The sequence below is a fragment of the Moschus berezovskii genome, chromosome 10 (genome assembly GCF_049115385.1).
Source record: "Moschus berezovskii isolate FMDL1 chromosome 10, NW_MosBer_1.0, whole genome shotgun sequence".
Lineage (NCBI taxonomy): Eukaryota > Metazoa > Chordata > Mammalia > Artiodactyla > Moschidae > Moschus > Moschus berezovskii.
The window spans coordinates 98,481,983-98,501,711 of NC_142469.1; the positions used below are offsets into that span (position 1 = coordinate 98,481,983).

A 19,729-nucleotide genomic window follows, 5' to 3' on the forward strand; every position below is an offset into this window, starting at 1 on the left:
GAAATGGCAACCCACTGTAGTATTCTTGCCCGGGAAATCCCATGGACAGAGAGGAACCTGGTGGGCTACAGTTCTTGGGGTCACAAAAGAGGCAGACGCGACTTAGCAACTAAATAACATGTCCATTATAAACTCCCTAATCATCCCTTCCCCACACCCTGCCACTGCAAACCATTAGTTCTTTCTCTAAGTCTGAGTCTTTTTCTGTTTTGTAAGTTCATTTGTATAATTTCTTTTTAGATTCCACGTAAAAGGGATTCTTTTTTTAAGAGTATTTTTTAACCCCATTTATTCCAGGCACTTGGAAAGGTTGTGTAAATTTGAATGTTGAATGAAAGCACCGTGCAAATAAGTTCTTTTAGCCTGTATTTAGTTTTTTAAAGGATAACCTTTGGGGGGAGAGTTGATAGTTTTTCTTTGTTACTAATGCAGTGTTAAGTGTTCCTTTTTGACAGTGTTCGGAACTGTAATATTAACCTTAGACGTCTGTCATGCTTGAGAAATGGGATATTCTGCTTAATAATAAGCTAATTATTTATGTGAAACTGCTTGTAGCTGATAGTTAAAGGTAATTATTATGAAGGATATAAACATTTGTGTTTGTTACAATACTCTTGTTGGCACCTTTATACATATAATCAAATTCTGGCTCCCCCACCTCCATTTTTTAAACTAGAGGATATCTCCCTCTGTCCAAAAGCTTGGTATATAGAGTTGATCTTACTGGACAGATTTTTGCATAATTCAGATTTCAGATTTTTAAAATAGGCATTTCCTTTTTATAATATCTTATAATTTAAAAGGACTCTGATTTTGACATTCTGAGAAAGATACACAGTGCTCTTCACCATAACACAGTGTTACCCTAATTGTGTAACTTATCTGTACTCTGCAAGGTGTGTCTGTCTGTTCATTGCAACATTGTCCATCTCCAGAAGCAGCCCATCAGTTCGTGAGAAGGGGCTGTATACTTGCTCTGTTGGACCCATAGTGCCTGGCGTTAATTGAGTATCTTTGGAATGAGTGACAAATTGTTGGATTTGCATATTTTGCCATCTACATGCTTTTTTTTTTTGCATTTTTTAGTTTTTCCATACTGAAATATTTATATAACCAGAAAAAAAGATTATAAGATTTTTTTTTAAAGATTATTTTCTTTGTTTTCTCACTGGTTTTTAGATGTCACATTTCAGGCTTTGTGCTTTGGTGTTTGCAATTATTTATATTCCTTTTTTCTTTTTTTTCTTCCCTTAAGATGCATTTGAAACTTTGTTCTGAAGTTGTCATAGTGTGTTAATGTTAGTTGTTCAGTCCTGTCCGACTCTTTGTGACCCCGTGGACTGTAGCCCACCAGTCTTCTCTATGGACTTATCCAGGCAGGAATACTGGGGTGGGTAACCATTCCCTTTTCCAGGGGATCTTCTCAAGTCTGGGATCAAACCTGAGTCTCCTACACCGCAAGAGGATTATTCATCATTTGAACCACCAGGGAAGTTTTCATACTGTCACAGTATTCAGTATAAAATTGGGAGTGCTGCCTTGGTAAAAAGCCTGATGGATATGATGGTCCTCATAGAGTCTCTGTGATATGTCTTACTTAGCCTTTGCTCTTTAAAACATTCTGATTTCTGAAGAATATTGCTCCTCCAGTAGAAATTAACCCAAGTTTTTGGAGAGTTTTCTTCTACTTTTTACAGAGATATGCTTTCAGAACCTTAGGAAACAGTCAATATTGTTCACATTATTCTTTCAGAATATGATTTTCTCAATGTTGAATCTACTACTGTTAGCTAATGTTAGTGTTCTCTGGTCACATTTGTTAGGTCCTGTGTATCTGATTTTATATGTCACTTTGTTACATGCTTCTAGTATCAAACATTTTTATGTTGTGTTCCAAACCAAAATTAATATGGAAGATTGTGCTATATAAAGAAAGGAGAACTCATATATTAGGGAGTGAGAAATTTTGGATATAGAGAATACATAATTTTTGATTTGTTAAGGCAGAATTTGTAATGAAGTGTATTGGTTTTCAGGTATTAAAGTTGGTGAATATTATGCTCTTTAAAATGACTATCCGTGAAACTAGACTGTTACTCAACTTTTTATTCCTATATGCAGAATAATGAATTTCTATTTGTTAAAGTTATTTAGGAAAAGGCAGAGAAATTTTTTATTTTGAAGTTATAGTTTCTTTGAATTCTAAAAATCATTTTTTTTTCAAAAGTATTTATGTAGAGTAAAAAGTCTGTACAGTTAAGTTAGAAAAAACTATTCACAGCTTTCTTCTATTTCTATGTAACACATTGCCACAAATTTAGCTTGAGGCTTCGAGCACCACGTGCTTATTTCACAGTTTCCATGGATCAGAACCAGGTACTGGTTAGCTGGATCCTCTGCTTACGGTCTCAGCAGGGCGAGGTCAATGCATCAGCAAGGTTGTGCTCTCATTTAAGATTTGTGATCTCCTCTCCCCCAGTTTATTCAGATTGTTGGCTGAATGCGGTTTCTTACCGTTGTAAACGGATTGAGGCCGCGTTTTATTTGCTGGGTGAGGATGGGGGATCTCTCTGAGTCCCCGGCAGCCACGCTCACGTCCTGGTTGCCATGTGGCCTTCTCATGTGGGTGTTCACATGGCCGTAACAGGGGCTGGTACTCTGGTGTCTCCTGTGTGCGTGTGCTAAGCTGCTTCAGTTGTGGTGGACTCTGTGTGACTTTATGGACTGTAGCCTTTCAGTATTCTCTGTCCATGGGATTCTCCAGGCAAGAATACTGGAGTGGGTTGCCATTTCCTCCTCCAGGGGATCTTCGTGACCCAGGGATCAAACCTGTGTCCCTTATGTCTCCTGGGTCGGCAGGTGGGTTCTTTACCACCGGAGCCACCTAGGAAGCCCAGGAGTCTCTTCTTAGCAGGACAGTAATTCTGCTGGATGAGGACTTCACTCTCAAGACCGTGTGCATGTGTGCTTGCTTACTCGCTGAGTTGTGTCTGACTCTCTGTGACCCCATGGACTATACCCCACCAGGCTCCTCTATCCACGGGATCTCCAGGGAAGAATATGGGAGTGGGTTGTCATTTCCTTCTCCAGGAGTTCCTCCCGACCCAGGGATCGAACCTGCATCTCCTGCATTGGCAGGCGGATTCTGTGCCACTGCATTGCCTGGGAAGCCCACACCTCCATAAAAGCTGTTTACAAATACAGTTGACCTTTAACAACATAGGTTTGAACTGTGAGGGTTCACTTAAATGTGGAAATTTTTCAGTAGTAAATAGTACAGTACTGTGCAGCCTGTGGTTGCTTGAACCCATAGATGCAGGACCTTAGGTAGGAAGGACTGACTGTAAGTTGTGTGTGGATTTTTGACCATGTGGAGCGTCATCATCCATAACTCACGTTGTTCAGTGGTCACTGCACAATCACACTAGGAGTTGGGACTGCAACATACGAGTTTTGGGGTTCAGATACACTGTTTAAGGCCAGGATTGGCAAGTGAAATTAGAACAGTATTGTATTTAAATATAATTGTTATATTTTTCAGAATAATGTATGTGTAATTTTTTTTTAAGTACAAGAGAGATTTTATTGGAATCTCTTCCTTCTCACCCTGTGCTGGATCTCCAAAAAGAACTATTTTAATTCGTAACACATCAGTTCTTCTGATAACCTTCATATCACTAACCAATAATTGTATATGTGTTTCTTTAATGTTCAATTTTAGACATTGTTTATCGACGTTTTGCAACAGTGGGTGAGGTGTTAGTTCATTGTGCTGCTCGTGCTCTCTGAGTACCTTGATTTTGATGGACGAGACTCTGGATTTTTGCAGGGCAAGTTATTTCCCTCTTTGGCTGTATCTTGTGTGTATTGTGGCTTGTGGTTTCCCCTTTGTTTCATCAGTTAACCAGTCCTCTTATCACATTTCCATTTTCTGGAAGTAGGTGACATCTTATCCTTTTCCCCTTCCCATTTTACTTTTTATGTAGTTTTAAACATCTGTAAGAAATTATTCCTTTTTTGCCCTGCCAATAAGAGGAAGAAAAGGAAAAAGTGGTCAGCATGCTATCTTGGATCGAAAGTACTAAAATTGCGTCGGTTCCAGGAACTTTTGTGATTTCTGATTTCTAAGGCCATTTGACTAGACGGACTAGTACCCTCAAGGCCTAAAGGACCATTGTTGGGAAAAATGAATTGGATTGATTAATATCTTAGGCTCACACTTAAGTTTACTTCCTATTAGACCTAGAATCAACAGTCTTGAAGGCATAAGATTAACCTGTAAATGAGCACGATGTCACCCTAATTTGCTGGTTCTCTTGGATTTTTCATGTCATAAGTTTTTTGTTGCACTCTTTCCAGGGTCATAGTAGATTTCATTTAATATTGCTTAAATTGGGAAAGGCACTAAACTTTTTGTAGTGAAGTGTTTGCTTGAAATAGCGAGCACGAAGTACAACATTTTGTTGAATTTTGGGTAATGAGCGATACTCCGTACGTAGATGGGGGAGCGCCTGAATACACTTTGCAGGACATGAGATTGTTGTGTTTATTCAAAGGTAAACAAGTGAACGAAGCTGTGTTTGTAAGATTAAGAAGTAAAATTGCCCTAAATCAGTGTTGACTTGCTTTGCCCGTTCGTATAGTTTGCTGGGGACACTTTTCGGCATGTAGGGGAGAGAGAGTGTTTGGGCTTGGTTGCAGACCGCCACAGTAAAGCGAGTATCGCGATAAAGCGAGTCACGTGAGCCGCTTTCGCAGTGCAGATGAAAGTTACATTTACACTACACTGTGGTCTAGTAAGTGTGCAGCAGCGTTCAGTCTGAAAAATGGACACACCTTAATTTTAAAACTTCATTGCTAAAAAATGCTAACCATCATCTTGTAATCTTTTTGCTGGTGGAGGGTCTTGGCTCAGTGTTGATGGCTTCTGACTAATCAGGGTGGTGGTTGCTGAAGGTTGGGGTGGCTGTGCCAATTTCCTAAAATAAGAAAACAGTGAAGTTTGGTGCACAGATTGATTCTTCCTTTTACAAACAATTTCTCTGTAGCATGCATTGCCGCTTGAAAGCATGTTTCCATAGTAGAAATTCTTTCAAAGTCAGAGTCAATCCTCTCAAATCCTGTCTTATCAACTACATTTATGTAATATTTTAAATCATTTGTTGTCATTTCAACAGTCTTCACAGCATCTTCACCAGGATAGAATTCTGTCCTCTTTTTGCTCATCCAAAAGGGGCAACTCCTCATCCATGAAAATTTTATCATGAGATTGCAGCAGTGTAGTCACATCTTCGTGCTTCACTTCTAATTCTAGCTCTCTTGCCATTTCCACCACATCTACAGTTAGCTTCCTCCATGAAGTCTTGAACCCCTCAAAGTCAAGTACCATGAGGGTTGAAATCAGCTTCTCTCAGACCCCTGTTAACATTGCTATGTTGACCCCTTCTGTGGATCATGAGTGCTCTCAGTGGCACCAAGAATAGTGAATCCTTTCCAGTAGGTGTTCAGTTTACTTTGCCTAGAACCATTAGAGGAATCACTATCTGTTGCAGCTATAACCTTACCAAATATATTTCTTATTAAGACTTGAAAGTTGAAATGAATCCTTGGTCAAAAGTTGAATCCTTGATCCATGAGCTGCAGAATGAATGTTGTGTTAGCAGCCATGCAAATGCTAATCTCCATCAGAGCTCTGACTGATCAGGTGTGTTGTTGATGAGCAGTAATATCTTGAAAGGATTTTTTTTCCTGAGCATAGATCTCAACAATGGATTTAAAATATTTTCAGTCAGCCATGTTGTAAAATATTTTCAGTCAGCCATGTTGTAGAAGGCGATGGCATCCCACTCCAGTACTCTTGCCTGGAAAATCCCATGGACGGCCGAGCCTGGTGGGCTGCAGTCCATGGGGTCACGAAGAGTCTGACACGACTGAGCGACTTCACTTTCATTTTTCACTTTCATGCATTGGAGAAGGAAATGGCAACCCACTCCAGTGTTCTTGCCTGGAGAATCCCAGGGACGGCAGAGCCTGGTGGGCTGCTGTCTATAGGGTTGCACAAAGTCGGACACGACTGAAGTGACTTAGCAGCAGCAGCATGTTTTAAATAGACGTGCTGTCATCCAAGTTTTGTTGTTCCTTTTAGAGAACCCAGGCATAGTAGATTGAGCGTGATCCTTCAAGGCAGTAGGATCTTCACATGGTAGATGAGTATTGGCTTCTACTGTTCATCGGCTGCATTGGCCCCTTACAAGAGTGTCAGCCTGTCCTTTGAAACTTTGAAGGCAGGCATTGATTCTCCTCTTTAGCTATGGAAGTCCTCCCTGACTTCTTCCAACTTAAGGCTGTTCTGTTTACATTGAAAATCTGTTGTTTACGGAGATACTTTCATTAATTATTGGAGCTAGATCCTCTGCATAACTTGCTGCATCTTCTCTATCAGCATTTGCTGCTTCACTTGCAATTTTTTGTTGCTGAGATGGCTTCTTTCCTTAAATCTCGTGAATCATCTCTGCTAGCTTCACACTTCTGCAGCTTCCTCACCTCTCTCAGCCTTCAGAGAACTGAGCAGAGTAGAAACTTGCTCTGGCTTTGGCTTTCCGGAATGTGGCAGCTGGTTAACTCTTCTCTCCAGACACTAAAATTTTCTCTGTATCTGCAGTAAGGCCACTTTGGTGGCTCATCATTTGTGTGTTCATTGGAGTAGCACTTAATGTCCTTCCAGAACTTTTCCTTTGCATTCACAGCTTAACTGGTGCAGGAGGCTTATCAGCATGCCTTCTTCACTAACTAACCCAGAGTTGCCACAACCTTCAGTGTGTCTGCAAAACACACTGAAGTGAGAGATGCCTGTTGAGTGATAGCAGCTGTGTAGCCTTCAAAGCCTAAAATACGTGCTGTGCTGAACCCTGGCGTAATCAGTAGTGGACAACTTTAGAAGTCTTTGTTAGAAATAAGCTTTTTGGTGGGGTAGCCAGACAGCAACTAAGAAACTGTTTAGGTTAAAGATTCCTCAGGCCTTGATTAAAGTCATTAGAAACTGATTTGATTTGAAGTTATTTTCAGATCTAAAAATACTCATTTCATATGGTGCCTGCAAGTGATAAAGTAGAAAATTTATATGTTACTGATTCTTCAGTGTACCTGACGGGAGTTGAAAAACAAAAGAATGGCTGAATTGGACTGAAAACCCAGGCTGCTGTTTAGTATCTTTCCTGTGAATCAGTAAGTCTTAAATAGCCAAAGGAAGGGCAGTACTGGGACGTTGTTAAATTTGAGTAAAGGCATTCTGTGAAGAATTAGATGACATGATCTATGCCTCTTCTCTGGTGATTAGATTTGAAGAAGTGAAATTTTAGAGAATCTTGTTGGATAGTTAGTTGAAAGCATATGTATTAAGTGAACCTTTGAAAAGTACTTACTAATTGCTTCGTATTTCTCCAGAAACGTACTTTACTTTTCTGCAGTAGGTACATTTTTAAAAAGAGCGTCTCTGATAAGAGCTGACTTTTGGCACTGTTGAACTGTTTTCTAAATCTAAATTACATTTCCCCTACCTCGTTCTTCCCACCACCACCCCCCACCTCCCTCCCCCTAAAAAAGAAGAAAGAAGCTTTTGATCTGCTAGAATATGGACTAGTGTTTGATTGAAACTTTAGGGTGATTGAAACTTTAGAGCTTTACAACACAAAATGAAGTGAATTGTCAGCTCTGGGAAGACCCTGAGGCGTCTTCATTGTTCTAGTAATATAAGTTAGTATGGAATGTCCCTTCAGAAACCTGAGTGAATAGGTATTTGATGGCACCCCACTCCAGTACTCTTGCCTGGAAAATCCCATGGATGGAGGAGCCTGGTTGGCTACAGTCCATGGGGTCACGAAGAGTCGGCCACGACTGAGCGCCTTCACTTTCACTTTTTACTTTTATGCATTGGAGAAGGAAATGGCAACCTACTCCATTGTTCTTGCCTGGAGAATCCCAGGGACGGGGGAGCCTGGTGGGCTGCCGTCTATGGGGTTGCACAGAGTCGGAGATGACTGAAATAACTTAGCAGCAGCATACTTGAATATTGTTCACTTAAATGGAAAATGCCTACCAAAGAGAATTTTAATAATGGCTAACCCTGTTGAGTGATTTAAGTGTGTTTTAAAGCTTTATATGCAATGATTCTGTGAAATGAATATTACTTCTATTTTGTAAATGAGAAAACTAAGGTTCAGAGGTTTGGCAGCTTGTAACACAGTTGGATGGAGAAGGAAATGGCAACCCACTCCAGTGTTCTTGCCTGGAGAATCCCAGGGACGGTGGAGCCTGGTCGGCTGCCGTCTATGGGGTTGCACAGAGTCGGACACAACTGAAGCGACTTAGCAGCAGCAGCAGCAGCAACATAGTTGGAATTCAAATTCAGGTGTTTCTGTGCAAAGCTTGTACAGTCCTGTGTCTTACATGTATTTGTTCACTTAAGTTTATTCCTAACAGATTCTTACTCTCTGTGAGACACTGAGGAGGCGGAGTGGATAAAGGGAAGCAGTGGTGTCAGACAAAAGACAGTCTCAGACCTGGGCGCTTGTTCTCTAGCAGAGCAGGAGTAGCGGAAGTGGAGTGTTAGTCGCTCAGTCGTGTCCGACTCTGTGCGACTGCGTGCACTGTAGTCACCAGGCTCCTGACTGTCACGGGGTTCTCCAGGCAAGAGTACTGGAGTGGGTTGCCATCTCCTTCTCCAGGGGATCTTCCCAACCCAGGGATTAAACCCAGATCTCCCTCATTGCAGGTGGATTCTTTACCATTTAGGAGAGGGCAGGTCTGGATCTCAGATGAGCTGCAGTCTGTACCTGCCAACAACTTCTGGGAAGTTGAACTTTGCTTTACCCAGCTTGCTGTAGATACTGCAGAACGTGTTCAGGTTATTTTGCTCCTGGCGAGTTGACTTGCATGCAGTTAGATTTTATAAAACAGACAAGTAGGAATTGAGGCCACGAGCATGTTAAAATTTGGTGTGAGTTTAACAGAGGTGGCTTCTTAAAGGGTCTGATAAGATTGTGACCCTGGCTAGGGTTACATCAACAAGTGGGTACCTCTGTGGGAACTTAAAGGGAAAGGTGTTTATATTTCTACCAGGGCTCATTTCAGCTTGGGCAGTTGTTGGGGTACAGTTCGCCTCTTACTGCTTAAGCTGCTCTAAAGGAACTTAGATCCTCTGTCTCGTGACTGCCAGTCTTTGTAATCCTTTGGAACTAGTCCTTTTAAAAATCAGGTACTGGTTAAATAATCATACAAGTGTCACATTACTGTGACGAATGTTTCAAAGGTGAATCGCAGTACAGTGAGGGTATCAAGGAGACAGTTCTGATTGGCACTGTAGGGAAGGCTTTCCTCATTAGGAAAACTAGTGGGGAGACCCTGGTTCCATACCAAATAGAGGAAGGCTCTGGGGTAGGAACTGAAAAAAGACCGTGGTGCTTAGGGCAGAGAGCTGGGGAAGGGAGCATGGCAGGAGATGAGACAGAAATTAGACCAGGCACGGGCGTTGTTTACGTAGATTTTTGTTTCTGTACCGAGTGGAAAATCATTGGGCTTTTAAGGTAGAGGAAGTGGGTGAGTATCAGTCACCTGATCACATTAGTTTTTGTGAGAGATGAAGGTAGTTTGGACTTGGGTCATGGTGGTGGGTGGAGGGAGAAGAGACAAATATGGGGAAAACTGGGTAAAAATCAGTAGAATTCAATGATAAATAGGTTATAAGGGATGCTGGAGCAAATACATTAGCGGACTGCCTTGTTGGTAAAGCTATTTTGAGTTGCTTTCATAGTCTGTTCAGGTTTTGTGTGGCTGCGCTGGGTCTTTGTTGGCGAGGCCTTTTCTCTTGTTTGGCGAGTAGGGGCTGCTCTAGTTGCAGCGTGCAGGCTGCTCATTGCTGTGGCTTCTCTTGTTGGGGAGCACGAGGGCTTCGGTAGTTTGGGCTCGGGGGCTCAGTCGTCGTGGGTCCTGGGCTTCTAGAGCGCAAGCTCAGTAGTTGTGGCGGGCAGATTTAGCTGCTTGGTGGCATGTCAGATCTTTCAGACAGGGATTGAACCTGTGTCTCCTGCTTTGGCAGTTAGATTCTCTACCGCTGAGCCATCAGGGAAGCCCTGTTCAAGTTGTTTCTTCAGGATCACGATGGCCAAAGCTTAGTCTCTCGACTTCTAGTTAGTTGTAGTTAAATTCCTACCATTAACTAGTACCCACTTTTCATCTGCTTTTGTTTAAGCTTAGTTGTCTTTTGCTTAATTTGCCTACCTTGTCTTTAATTGTTTTTTCTCTAAGCAGTATTATTATCCTTTGCTTCCATGAGAAATTTTAAAACAAATTTTGGGGGGAACGGTGGGATTGTTGCTAAACATTAGATCTCTTGACTTCTGAAAGCAATTATATGGAGACATCCTTCACATAACCACACAATTAACCAATTGAAAGTGTATTGAAATTCAGTGGGTTTTGGTATGGTTGTGCAGTCTTCACCTCAGTCCGTTTTAGAATATTTCATCACCTGAAAAAGAAATTATGTACTCATAATTATCACTCCTCATTTCTGCCCAGCTGGCCCAGCTGTAGATAGTCCCCAGTAGATTTCTTTTTCTGGACGTTTCATATAAATGCATTTCTATAACGTGTGGTCTTTTAAATGTGACTTTTTAAACAGCATGTTTTCACGGTTCATCTGTGCTGTAGCATGCATCAGTACCTCATTCCATTTTCATGGTTAATATTTTATTAATTGGGTAGAACACATTTCGTTTATTCATTCCTCATCTGATGGACATTTAGCGGGTTTCCAATTTTTAAATGAATTTTTTATGAATAATGCTGCAGTGACTGTACAACTTTTTATGGGAACATATATTTTCACATATGTTGGGTATATACCTGGGAGTGGAATTGTTGGCTCATACTGCATATTATTATGTTTAATTTTTTGAAGAACTGTCAAACTGTTTTCCAAAGCTGCTGTACCATTTTGCATTCCGTTAGGGATATGTCAGGGTTCTAGTTTTTCTCTACATTCTTGCTGACACTTGTCTGTCTCTGATTATAAGCAAGTGACTGTAAAGTGATAATCTCATAGTGGTTTTAATTTGTCTTTGCTTGATGGCTAATGATGCTGAACTTGACTGTTAAATGAAAAGCAGCACTTTAATTTCACTGAGGATGTAAAAATAGAAATGTTTAGTAACTTCCTGTAATTGCATAGAGACCATTAGTTTTACTGTGTTTAAAATTTGTTCTTGTTTTCATCAGTTGTATTCCCTGAATGACTACAAGCCACCCATTTCTAAAGCGAAAATGACCCAAATTACTAAGGCAGCCATCAAAGCTATAAAGGTGAGTAACACTTTTTACTCTTCTGTTTTCAAAAGGAAATACTCCACTAATATTTTGGAGGAGGGATAATTTTTACAGATTATATATTTTCTTCATCTTTTCAAAGTTAGTACATGTTCCAAGGTTGGAAAAACACAAAAATGAAAATCTGTCACCTGCAAACCTCCCAACTAGAGATAAACACTTAATATTTTTATATATATTCTTTCATAAACTTTGAAGCAGTCATTTTCCCTTTTCATAGGTAAGATTTTGGATACAGGCACATTGTGGAGAATGTATTTAATACTGTTATTTGTCACACTGACTTTATAGAATCTTGAAATACTAGTTAAGAAAAGTTTTCTAAATAAAAATTAGTATGTTGGTTTTTTTATCTTACTGATTATACTATGGATTTGAAAATGGATCTTTATGGAAAATAATTGGATTACATTGTACATAGGACATTTAAACTCTGGGAAGAGGCCACAGGTATTTAGCTGTTGCTCTGACACAGTAGTTTTGAACCTGTGTTGACATATCAATACTGCTGCTGCTTTGTCACTTCAGTCGTGTTCGACTCTGTGTGACCCCATAGACGGCAGCCCACCAGGCTTCTCCGTCCCTGGGATTCTCCAGGCAAAAACACTGGAGTGGGTTGCCATTTCCTTCTCCAATGCATGAAAGTGAAAAGTGAAAGTGAAGTTGCTCAGTCGTGTCTGACTCTTAGTGACCTCGTGTACCGCAGCCTACCAGGCTCCTCCGTCCATGGGATTTTCCAGGCAAGAGTACTGGAGTGGGGTGCCATTGCCTTCTCTGTGACTTATGGATACTTCTGAAAATCTCAGAAGATTGCGCTATCCAGAGAAATACACACATGTACAAAATTGTGTTTCAGAAGGTTGGACTGTTTCTAGAGAAATGCACATATGTACAAAATTTTGAATAGAATTTCTTGGCTTTAGGGATCTTCTGAAGCTCAGCCAGACACCTCTCCAAAATGTCCTTGTCCCCAAAGCTAAGACTGTATTCTAGTCCGGTTGTTAAAATTGAGTATGAGTGAGTGGTTATTTTTAATTAAGTAGACCTGCTGTAGATTTTCAGTGATATGTTTTTCTACTCTGAGTAAGAACATCGGCCATAACCAGAGGCACCATTATTTATAAGTTATCTTTTTTGTTTTGTTTTGTTTTTGTTTGTGTTTTTGGTCTCACTGAGGGGCTTTTGGAATTTTAGTTCCTCAGCCAGGGATCAAGCCCTGGGCTCCCAGCAGTGAAAGTGCCAAGTCCTACCCACTGAACTGCCAGGGAATTCCCTGGATAAGTTGTCTTTGAATAATAGCATTATCTGTTAGATTTTACAGATGATTCTTCACAGAGAGTCTCTATTAGGAGAAAATTTAGATCATTGATTTTGCAGCGTTCTAACGTCCAAACCTTAGTTTTCATACTTGTAATCAATGTCTAAACAGTGTTAGAGTTCAAATCTCTGTATTTACATGTAGAATATGAAAGAGAAGGAGAGTGAGCAGTAAACACGTTTAACCTAGAGAATTTTCTTCAGGGAAGTGATTTTTCAGCGACTCTAATAAGTTCAATATAGAGGAATAGTTTCTTGTGCTTTCTTTTTGTTCTCCTTCATTGTGGTCTGATTTTTATGATCGTGATCCTGAGAGTGTGCAACATACATATTATCATTTTTGTTCTGTGAAATGGTTGATGCATTTTAATAAACCTTTTGTTGGACAGAATACTTTTTAATTGAAGACCTTTAACATTGTTTACATTTTTCAGATGTTGGAAGGATCTAAGAAAATTAATTTGCAACAGTCAGAATAAAAATAGCTAGATTTTAATTTTTCTCTCAGAGAAAAGATGGTTTACAGTCTAAACATGGTTTACTGTACTATTTTGATTTACTGGTACTTAGTTTTAATTTTGAAAAAATAAAAGCATGTTGCAAAATACAATGAGCAATACATAACCACTTAGAATTGCCAAGTATTGGCATCTTGGCCAGTATATTTGGTTAGTTCTCTGCGTGGACACACAGACACACTTTGTCAGGTTTTTTTGACTGAGTCATTTGAGAACTCATTTCAGAATTCATTTAGAATAGCACATAATCCCTTAAATACTAGAATTTTAATGTCCTAAAGCAAAGAGATTTCATAGATCAACAAAACACATCCCATGCATGAAATTTTATTGATGCAACATTATTATCTAATATAATCTACACTTTCATTTATCAGTTGTCTCAATACTAACCTTAGTAGCTAATCCCTGCACTTGTACATTTTCGGGATCCAGTCAAGATCCTGTCATGTATTTGTCCTTTTACCCAAACTTTTGCTTCGTTTTTGTTTTTTCATTGACATTTTTGAAGAGTTTAGACCAACTGTTTTGCAGTACTGTGTTACTTTAAACTGCATTTGATACATATATAAATTGATATTTGAACTGCTTTTTCAGTTAAATGATACTGTGTTTTATACTAAGATAAGTCATTGGCTTTTTTTCAGTGTTAAGAGATGATTATTTTGATGGGTGTTTTTTTTTTTTTTTTTTTGATGGGTGTTTGTTACCGTTGCACACCATCAACAAAACCTCTGATAACCTGTTATGGAAAAAGACCTATGTGAATTGAAAATCTTTGAATTGACGTTTAGTAAGCTGTTTTACTCAGAATTACAAATCGTACATAAAGTAACTAGAAGTAAAAAGCTCTGGCAAGATGTTTTCCAGAAGAACTATTATTTAATAAAAACCACTCAGTGTGTAAATGGTATTTTATATATTGATTTAAAATATTAGGTATTTAAAAAGTGCCTATTAACTTTTAAGTAGTTGTTTTGGTTGTTTTTTTTTTTTTTGGCTTAAATAACTTAAACTGTTGAGTAGACTGTTACTTTGCAGTAAGCAAACTATTGTAGATTTTGATTTGGTGAATATGATCAATGAGGGTTTCCTTTATTGTTTATAAATGTTGGATTTCATGCTGCAGTTGAATGTTCTTGTATCTCAGTCTAAGTGTTCCTTAAAAGCATAAATTATGGGATTACAAATATAAAACGAAGTACAATTGAGGCTAGTTTTTTAAACAGAAATATGTTGATTATGCAATTGCCATTGAGCTATTAGGTGCAAATTCCAGATAGTGTTTGTTTAACCTGTAATTTTCATTTTATTCATTTTCAAGTTTATTCATATTGTTGTTTTATAAAAATTAAATGTAAAGGGTTTTCTCATAATTGATAAAAGCTTATTTCTGATTTTTAATCCATGTGCTCCCTTCTCTTCTGCTGAATGCATTTTGGCTGATCCATTCAAACATTGTACATCTCTATATTTTGTTATATATACTTGCTAGTTTCATTTTCTAGGAGAAGCAGAAGATAATGAAGTTGAAAACAACTCCCTTGCATGCATTTATTAATGTTCTTTATTTTCAGTTATTGATTTTTCTATGGCAACCCACTCCAGTATTCGTGCCTGAAGGATCCCAGGGAGGCGGAGCCTGGTGGGCTGCCGTCTATGGGGTCGCACAGTTGGACACAACTGATGCGACCCAGCAGCAGCAGCAGTACTGACCTAATTTAGCCAATAAAATGTTACTGTAGGAGAGCTTTACTTTTCCTTCCAGGAAGGAAGGATGTGCATCTACCAGTGGCCTACCACCAGTATTTTGCATGTAACACACTTTGGGTGTATTGACCATACACCTACTTCAGGAGCCTTTACTGACTATAGCTAGTGCTCATGTTTGTTTGTTTATGTTATGTTCATCTCAGAATTCATGATTAAAATTCATTGCTTTGTTGATAGACCTTTGAAGCTTTGTTAACCATATGTTTAGCAGGAAAGTTCTAATCAAACATTTAAAACCAGAATTCTTTTTTTCTTTTAGTTCTATAAACATGTGGTACAGAGTGTTGAGAAATTCATTCAGAAAGTAAGTATATAGTTTCCCTGTATATGCTAAATGTTCTGTAACTATAGACATAACACCCTGTGCTATTCTCTTTTCAGTCAAATACCCAACTTTAAATTGTTTCGATGACTTTTGATCAGAATCACTTTTGATCAAAGTGATTCCATTTGTTTTAATTTCTAATTAAGAAATAAACTGAAACTGCCTTTCAAATAATTCTAAAAACGAAAGCTTTCAGGTAGATGTGTTTGTTAATTTGCATTGCTATAGTGAGCATCTGTTCTGTGAAGAAAATATTTCAATATGATTTTTTAAATGAAATTTTAGATTCATTGCTTTTTATATAGCCTTTAGAGAAATTCTCCTTATTCATTTTAAGCTTAATGCCTAGAGAGCAGTCTTCCTTGTAGATAAGATGTAGTAAAATGTAGTAAAAATGCTAGCCACTTTTCTTCTGCTTATTCATTTTGTCTCATCCATTAAGGCAGTATGCATCTCTGCATCTTATTATTAGACCTGAAGTTCCATTTTCCAGGGTAAGCAGAGGGAGACGAAGTTGAAAACAGCTGTTTTTGCATACATTTAGTCATTTTTTTTATAACCAGAGCCCAAGGTGACTAGGTTATATTTCTTTGCCCCTTTTTGATCAGTGCCTAATCTGTGCTGCCTTTTTTTGGGCAGGAGTACCATAAGACTTACGATTTGTAAAATGATACTGTAGGAAATCTGTCATTGAATTGAGGTTTTGTATTCTGCCCTTTGTTCACTTGCCCAGATGTAAGCAGAACCAGTTTGAGAATCAGAGGTAAATCAAAGGACATAAATTGCAGTGTTTTTCTTGAGTGAAAATAGTTTACTGGAGGAGGGTGCGTGGATCAGAGTAGTATTACTGCGTCTCTAAACTATAGTTAAAAAAGCTAGCTTTTTTCCCCTCTTAACATCTTGTTTTCTCAAAACAAAGTATTGGTAAAACATTTTGAGATGAACAACTAGTGAATTGAAGCTTAAGGTATAGGGTAAAATAACAGGTATGCTGTATGTTTAAGGTAAATCTAACTATAAGATAGAAATGGTGGTGGTTAGAAAATTTCCTTGTTATAAAACTTTAAAAAGGTTCAAATGTTTAAACCAGTGTGTCTTGAACTTTTTTTTGTGCATAAGAAACTTGCACAAATTACCTAGGGATCTTGTTGAAATGCAGGTTCTGATTCCCTGAGGGTGGGTCATTTAGACTCTGGTAAAACCAAAGCAGATGAGGCTCTGGTTAAAAGTTTCTTCTGAGAGTTGTTCATTCTCTCATGGTATCCAACTCTTCGTGACCCTATGACTGCAGCACACCAGGCTTCCCTGAGATTAGACCTTGTTAAGCCCTAAATGCTCTGGCTGTCTTGGAAAGGTTCCTTTTCCTCTCCTTCTGTTGGAAGCGTGCAGTATTCCTTTTCAGAATTCGTTTGGTATCAGGTATAACTGTGTCCTGAGACAGCCCTCTTTTCGTACATGCTGCTGTCAGCATCATTTAGTGCTTTGTGAGTGCAGCCACAATTAATTCAAAGTATAAAAAAAATCCCTCATGATATTGGAGGCTTAGGAATTCTTGTTTTTGCTACTGATAGAACTTGAAGAAATAGTTGAAAAACATTTCAGATTTTTTTAGTCTTAATTCTTCTCTCCAAGTTTCTAGTTGGTAACATAACCAAGTTTACCAAATACTGTTGTTTTAAAGCTTTTCTACAACATTTAAATCATACATAGCTTTTTTTTTTTTTTGCCATTTTTATGTGGCAGCACATAAAAATACCTAGTCTTATCAAGTGAAGGAAATTCCATACTGTAACATCGTACTATGGTGTTTCTAAGGTTGTTGTGAAAGAAGTATTCATCTTTATAGCTTCATACTAAAACCCCTAACATCTTGGAAGCTTTGGAGTCTCCACAGTAGGGAGAAAGGCCCATTTATTGTGTTGTGCACTCATGATTCTTACGTACTGTGAGATAAAGGTGTATTTGTTTTTTTTTAACTCACGACACTAATTACTTTTATTACTTACCACTCAGTATTTAAAAACTCTTACCAGCAACTTAGCAATTTTATTTAGCCTTACTCTCAAGATAATCATTTCTATAAAATAATACATTAAATATGAGATTATTTTGGCTATTTTTCCAGCATTGAGGAGTAGATGACTTTTAACAAAGAAATGTCTTGGCTTTTCATTAAATTTAAACAATTTTTTTAGTGGATGTATTATTTGCCTGGCTAGGTAGATAATTATTTGCATGTATGGCAGTCAAAGGAAAATAAGTCAGATATATGAACTGAGGAACAAATATGCTAGATTTGGGGGGAACATCAGTGAAAACTGTTTCAGACTTCTATAACGATAACTTTCAACAGAGCAGACAGTTTTGAACCTTTGGTTGGTTAAACCTAAAACTTTAATGTCCACACATGAACATTACTGCCCTTTCATTAAATATTTCAAGTACTAAACAGCCAGAACCTTGCAGTAGATACTTATAAATTGCTGCTATCAGTCTCTTCATTTTCTCAATAATGACCTTAAGAAGAAGGGATTTGAAGGAACAACTGATGGATCATCTAGTCTTCAAGCAGTGAACTTGATTGTGAAGGATTCTTCATTGTGCTTAGGAAGGTCCCAGGAGACTTTCATATTCTTCAGATTATAAGAAGGATAAGAAATACTGATCAGTGAAGTAGCTGAAACATGTTTTCATAGGACAGATTTTTAGAATCATAATGGTAGTGTCTTATCTTTCATATAGGTTTGCATTTGTGAAAAGTTTTAAAACTTCAGGCTCATTGTGTTTAGAATGTTGTAATTTGCCATTTGATTGCTTCCTTCATTAGTATAGAGATCCTTTTGCTCTGTGTTTTTCAGATGAAGTCTAAAGCTTGTTGGCAGTACTTTTTTACCAGAGCTTTTCTTTCTTGAATTCAAAAATCATTAAACTTTTTTTTTTTTTTTTTAAATTTTAACCACACCTTTTGTTTTTTATTGTTCAAGACAGTTACATGGGGCTATTTTGGAACTTAGGTGATTGGCAATTGAACTGAATATGTAGAGTAGCCAAAGGAGATTCTTTCAGATGCCATTCCAGAGACAGATGGTGTGGGAATGGTCAACCTTTGAATGTTCATCACCTCAGCGTGAGCAGTGTGTTTGTGTTTTTATAGACTTATGGTGACATTTGTCTGTTGAGAATTTTGACCTTCTCATTTGCTTCCTTTCCCACTCTTCTTTTTTCATCAGTGTAAACCAGAATATAAGGTACCTGGACTTTATGTTATTGACTCTATTGTACGACAATCTCGACATCAGTTTGGTCAAGAAAAGGATGTGTTTGCACCCAGATTTAGTAATAACATCATTAGTACTTTCCAGAATTTATACCGTTGCCCTGGAGATGACAAGGTATGCTGCCCTTTTTTTTAAGTCGGTGTAGTAATTACCTTTTTGGTCTTAATAAGACTTTACATTATCATAATTTGTCACTTTATATTATCATTTATTTGTTATCCTAAATTTGAATAGTTATTGCACTGTCCATTTTTTTATTAGACTTTTCTTAAACAGAATGAAAGATATAGTTGATTTTGCTTCTTCTTAATTTATTAAAGCCATTGGTGTTAAAGAAACTGGCTCTAATAAACATTTGTAATTATCCTAAAATCTTATTTATTTACATGCACAGCCAATTCATAATTTTGGTCATTTGACATGAGCTGATATTTACCTACTTAGTTGTCTGTGGAAAATGAATTTACCAAGTAATTAGTAGACAATAACTGCATATCAAAATTCCTGTTATGGAAGCATTTTCTTAGTGCTGGAAAACAGGATAGTAGAAAGTTACATTTCTTGGATGCTGACTTGGAAATTTAGTGTCCTTATTCTGACAGACTTGATTGCAGTGTTGATTTTGTAGGAAAAGTAAGAACAGGTGAAGACTTAAAGAAGAGCAACCAGACTTAAAAGCTTACCACAAATCTTTTACCTCCTCTCAAGTACAATAAGATTAGGTAGTTTTTATTTTTAATAACTGTTATACAGTCTTGAATCAGAAAAAAGTCTTGTTATAGTGGATAGATATGGAGAAAATTATTATCGTGTCATTAGTTGTAAACTGTTCTTGGATATGCCTCCTGAGTCAGATTTTTTTTCTTCTAATTAACCTTGGTACATTGATAATTCTTTGCAGGCAGAAAGAATGCTTCCAGTTTTAATGTGATCCATCATAATTGAGTCTTAAATACCTGAGAACGCCACCTAAAATAACTCATTTGAGATTTTATATAAACATTTTTTAAGTAACGTAGACACTTTGATTTAGGAATTTCACTAGTTTGAACTTGGATTTGTGTCAGTTACAATGAATAAGTCAGTCTTGAATTTGTAGACTTCATATTAATATTTGTTATTTATAATGGAAGTTT

At 37.9% G+C, this 19,729-nt stretch overlaps 1 protein-coding gene across 10 annotated transcripts in view; it reads left to right on the forward strand.

Moving 5' to 3' along the window:
* The window catches only part of SCAF8 (SR-related CTD associated factor 8), a 215,572-nt gene that overhangs the window by 34,124 nt on the left and 161,719 nt on the right, over positions 1 to 19,729 (forward strand). For all 10 annotated transcript variants that reach the window (XM_088840850.1, XM_088840851.1, XM_088840842.1 and 7 more), the window contains 3 exons: positions 11,275 to 11,358; positions 15,250 to 15,294; positions 18,546 to 18,707. In XM_088840850.1, coding sequence (XP_088696976.1) covers positions 11,275 to 11,358; positions 15,250 to 15,294; positions 18,546 to 18,707 — 291 coding nt within the window. The remainder of the gene's footprint in view (positions 1 to 11,274; positions 11,359 to 15,249; positions 15,295 to 18,545; positions 18,708 to 19,729) is intronic.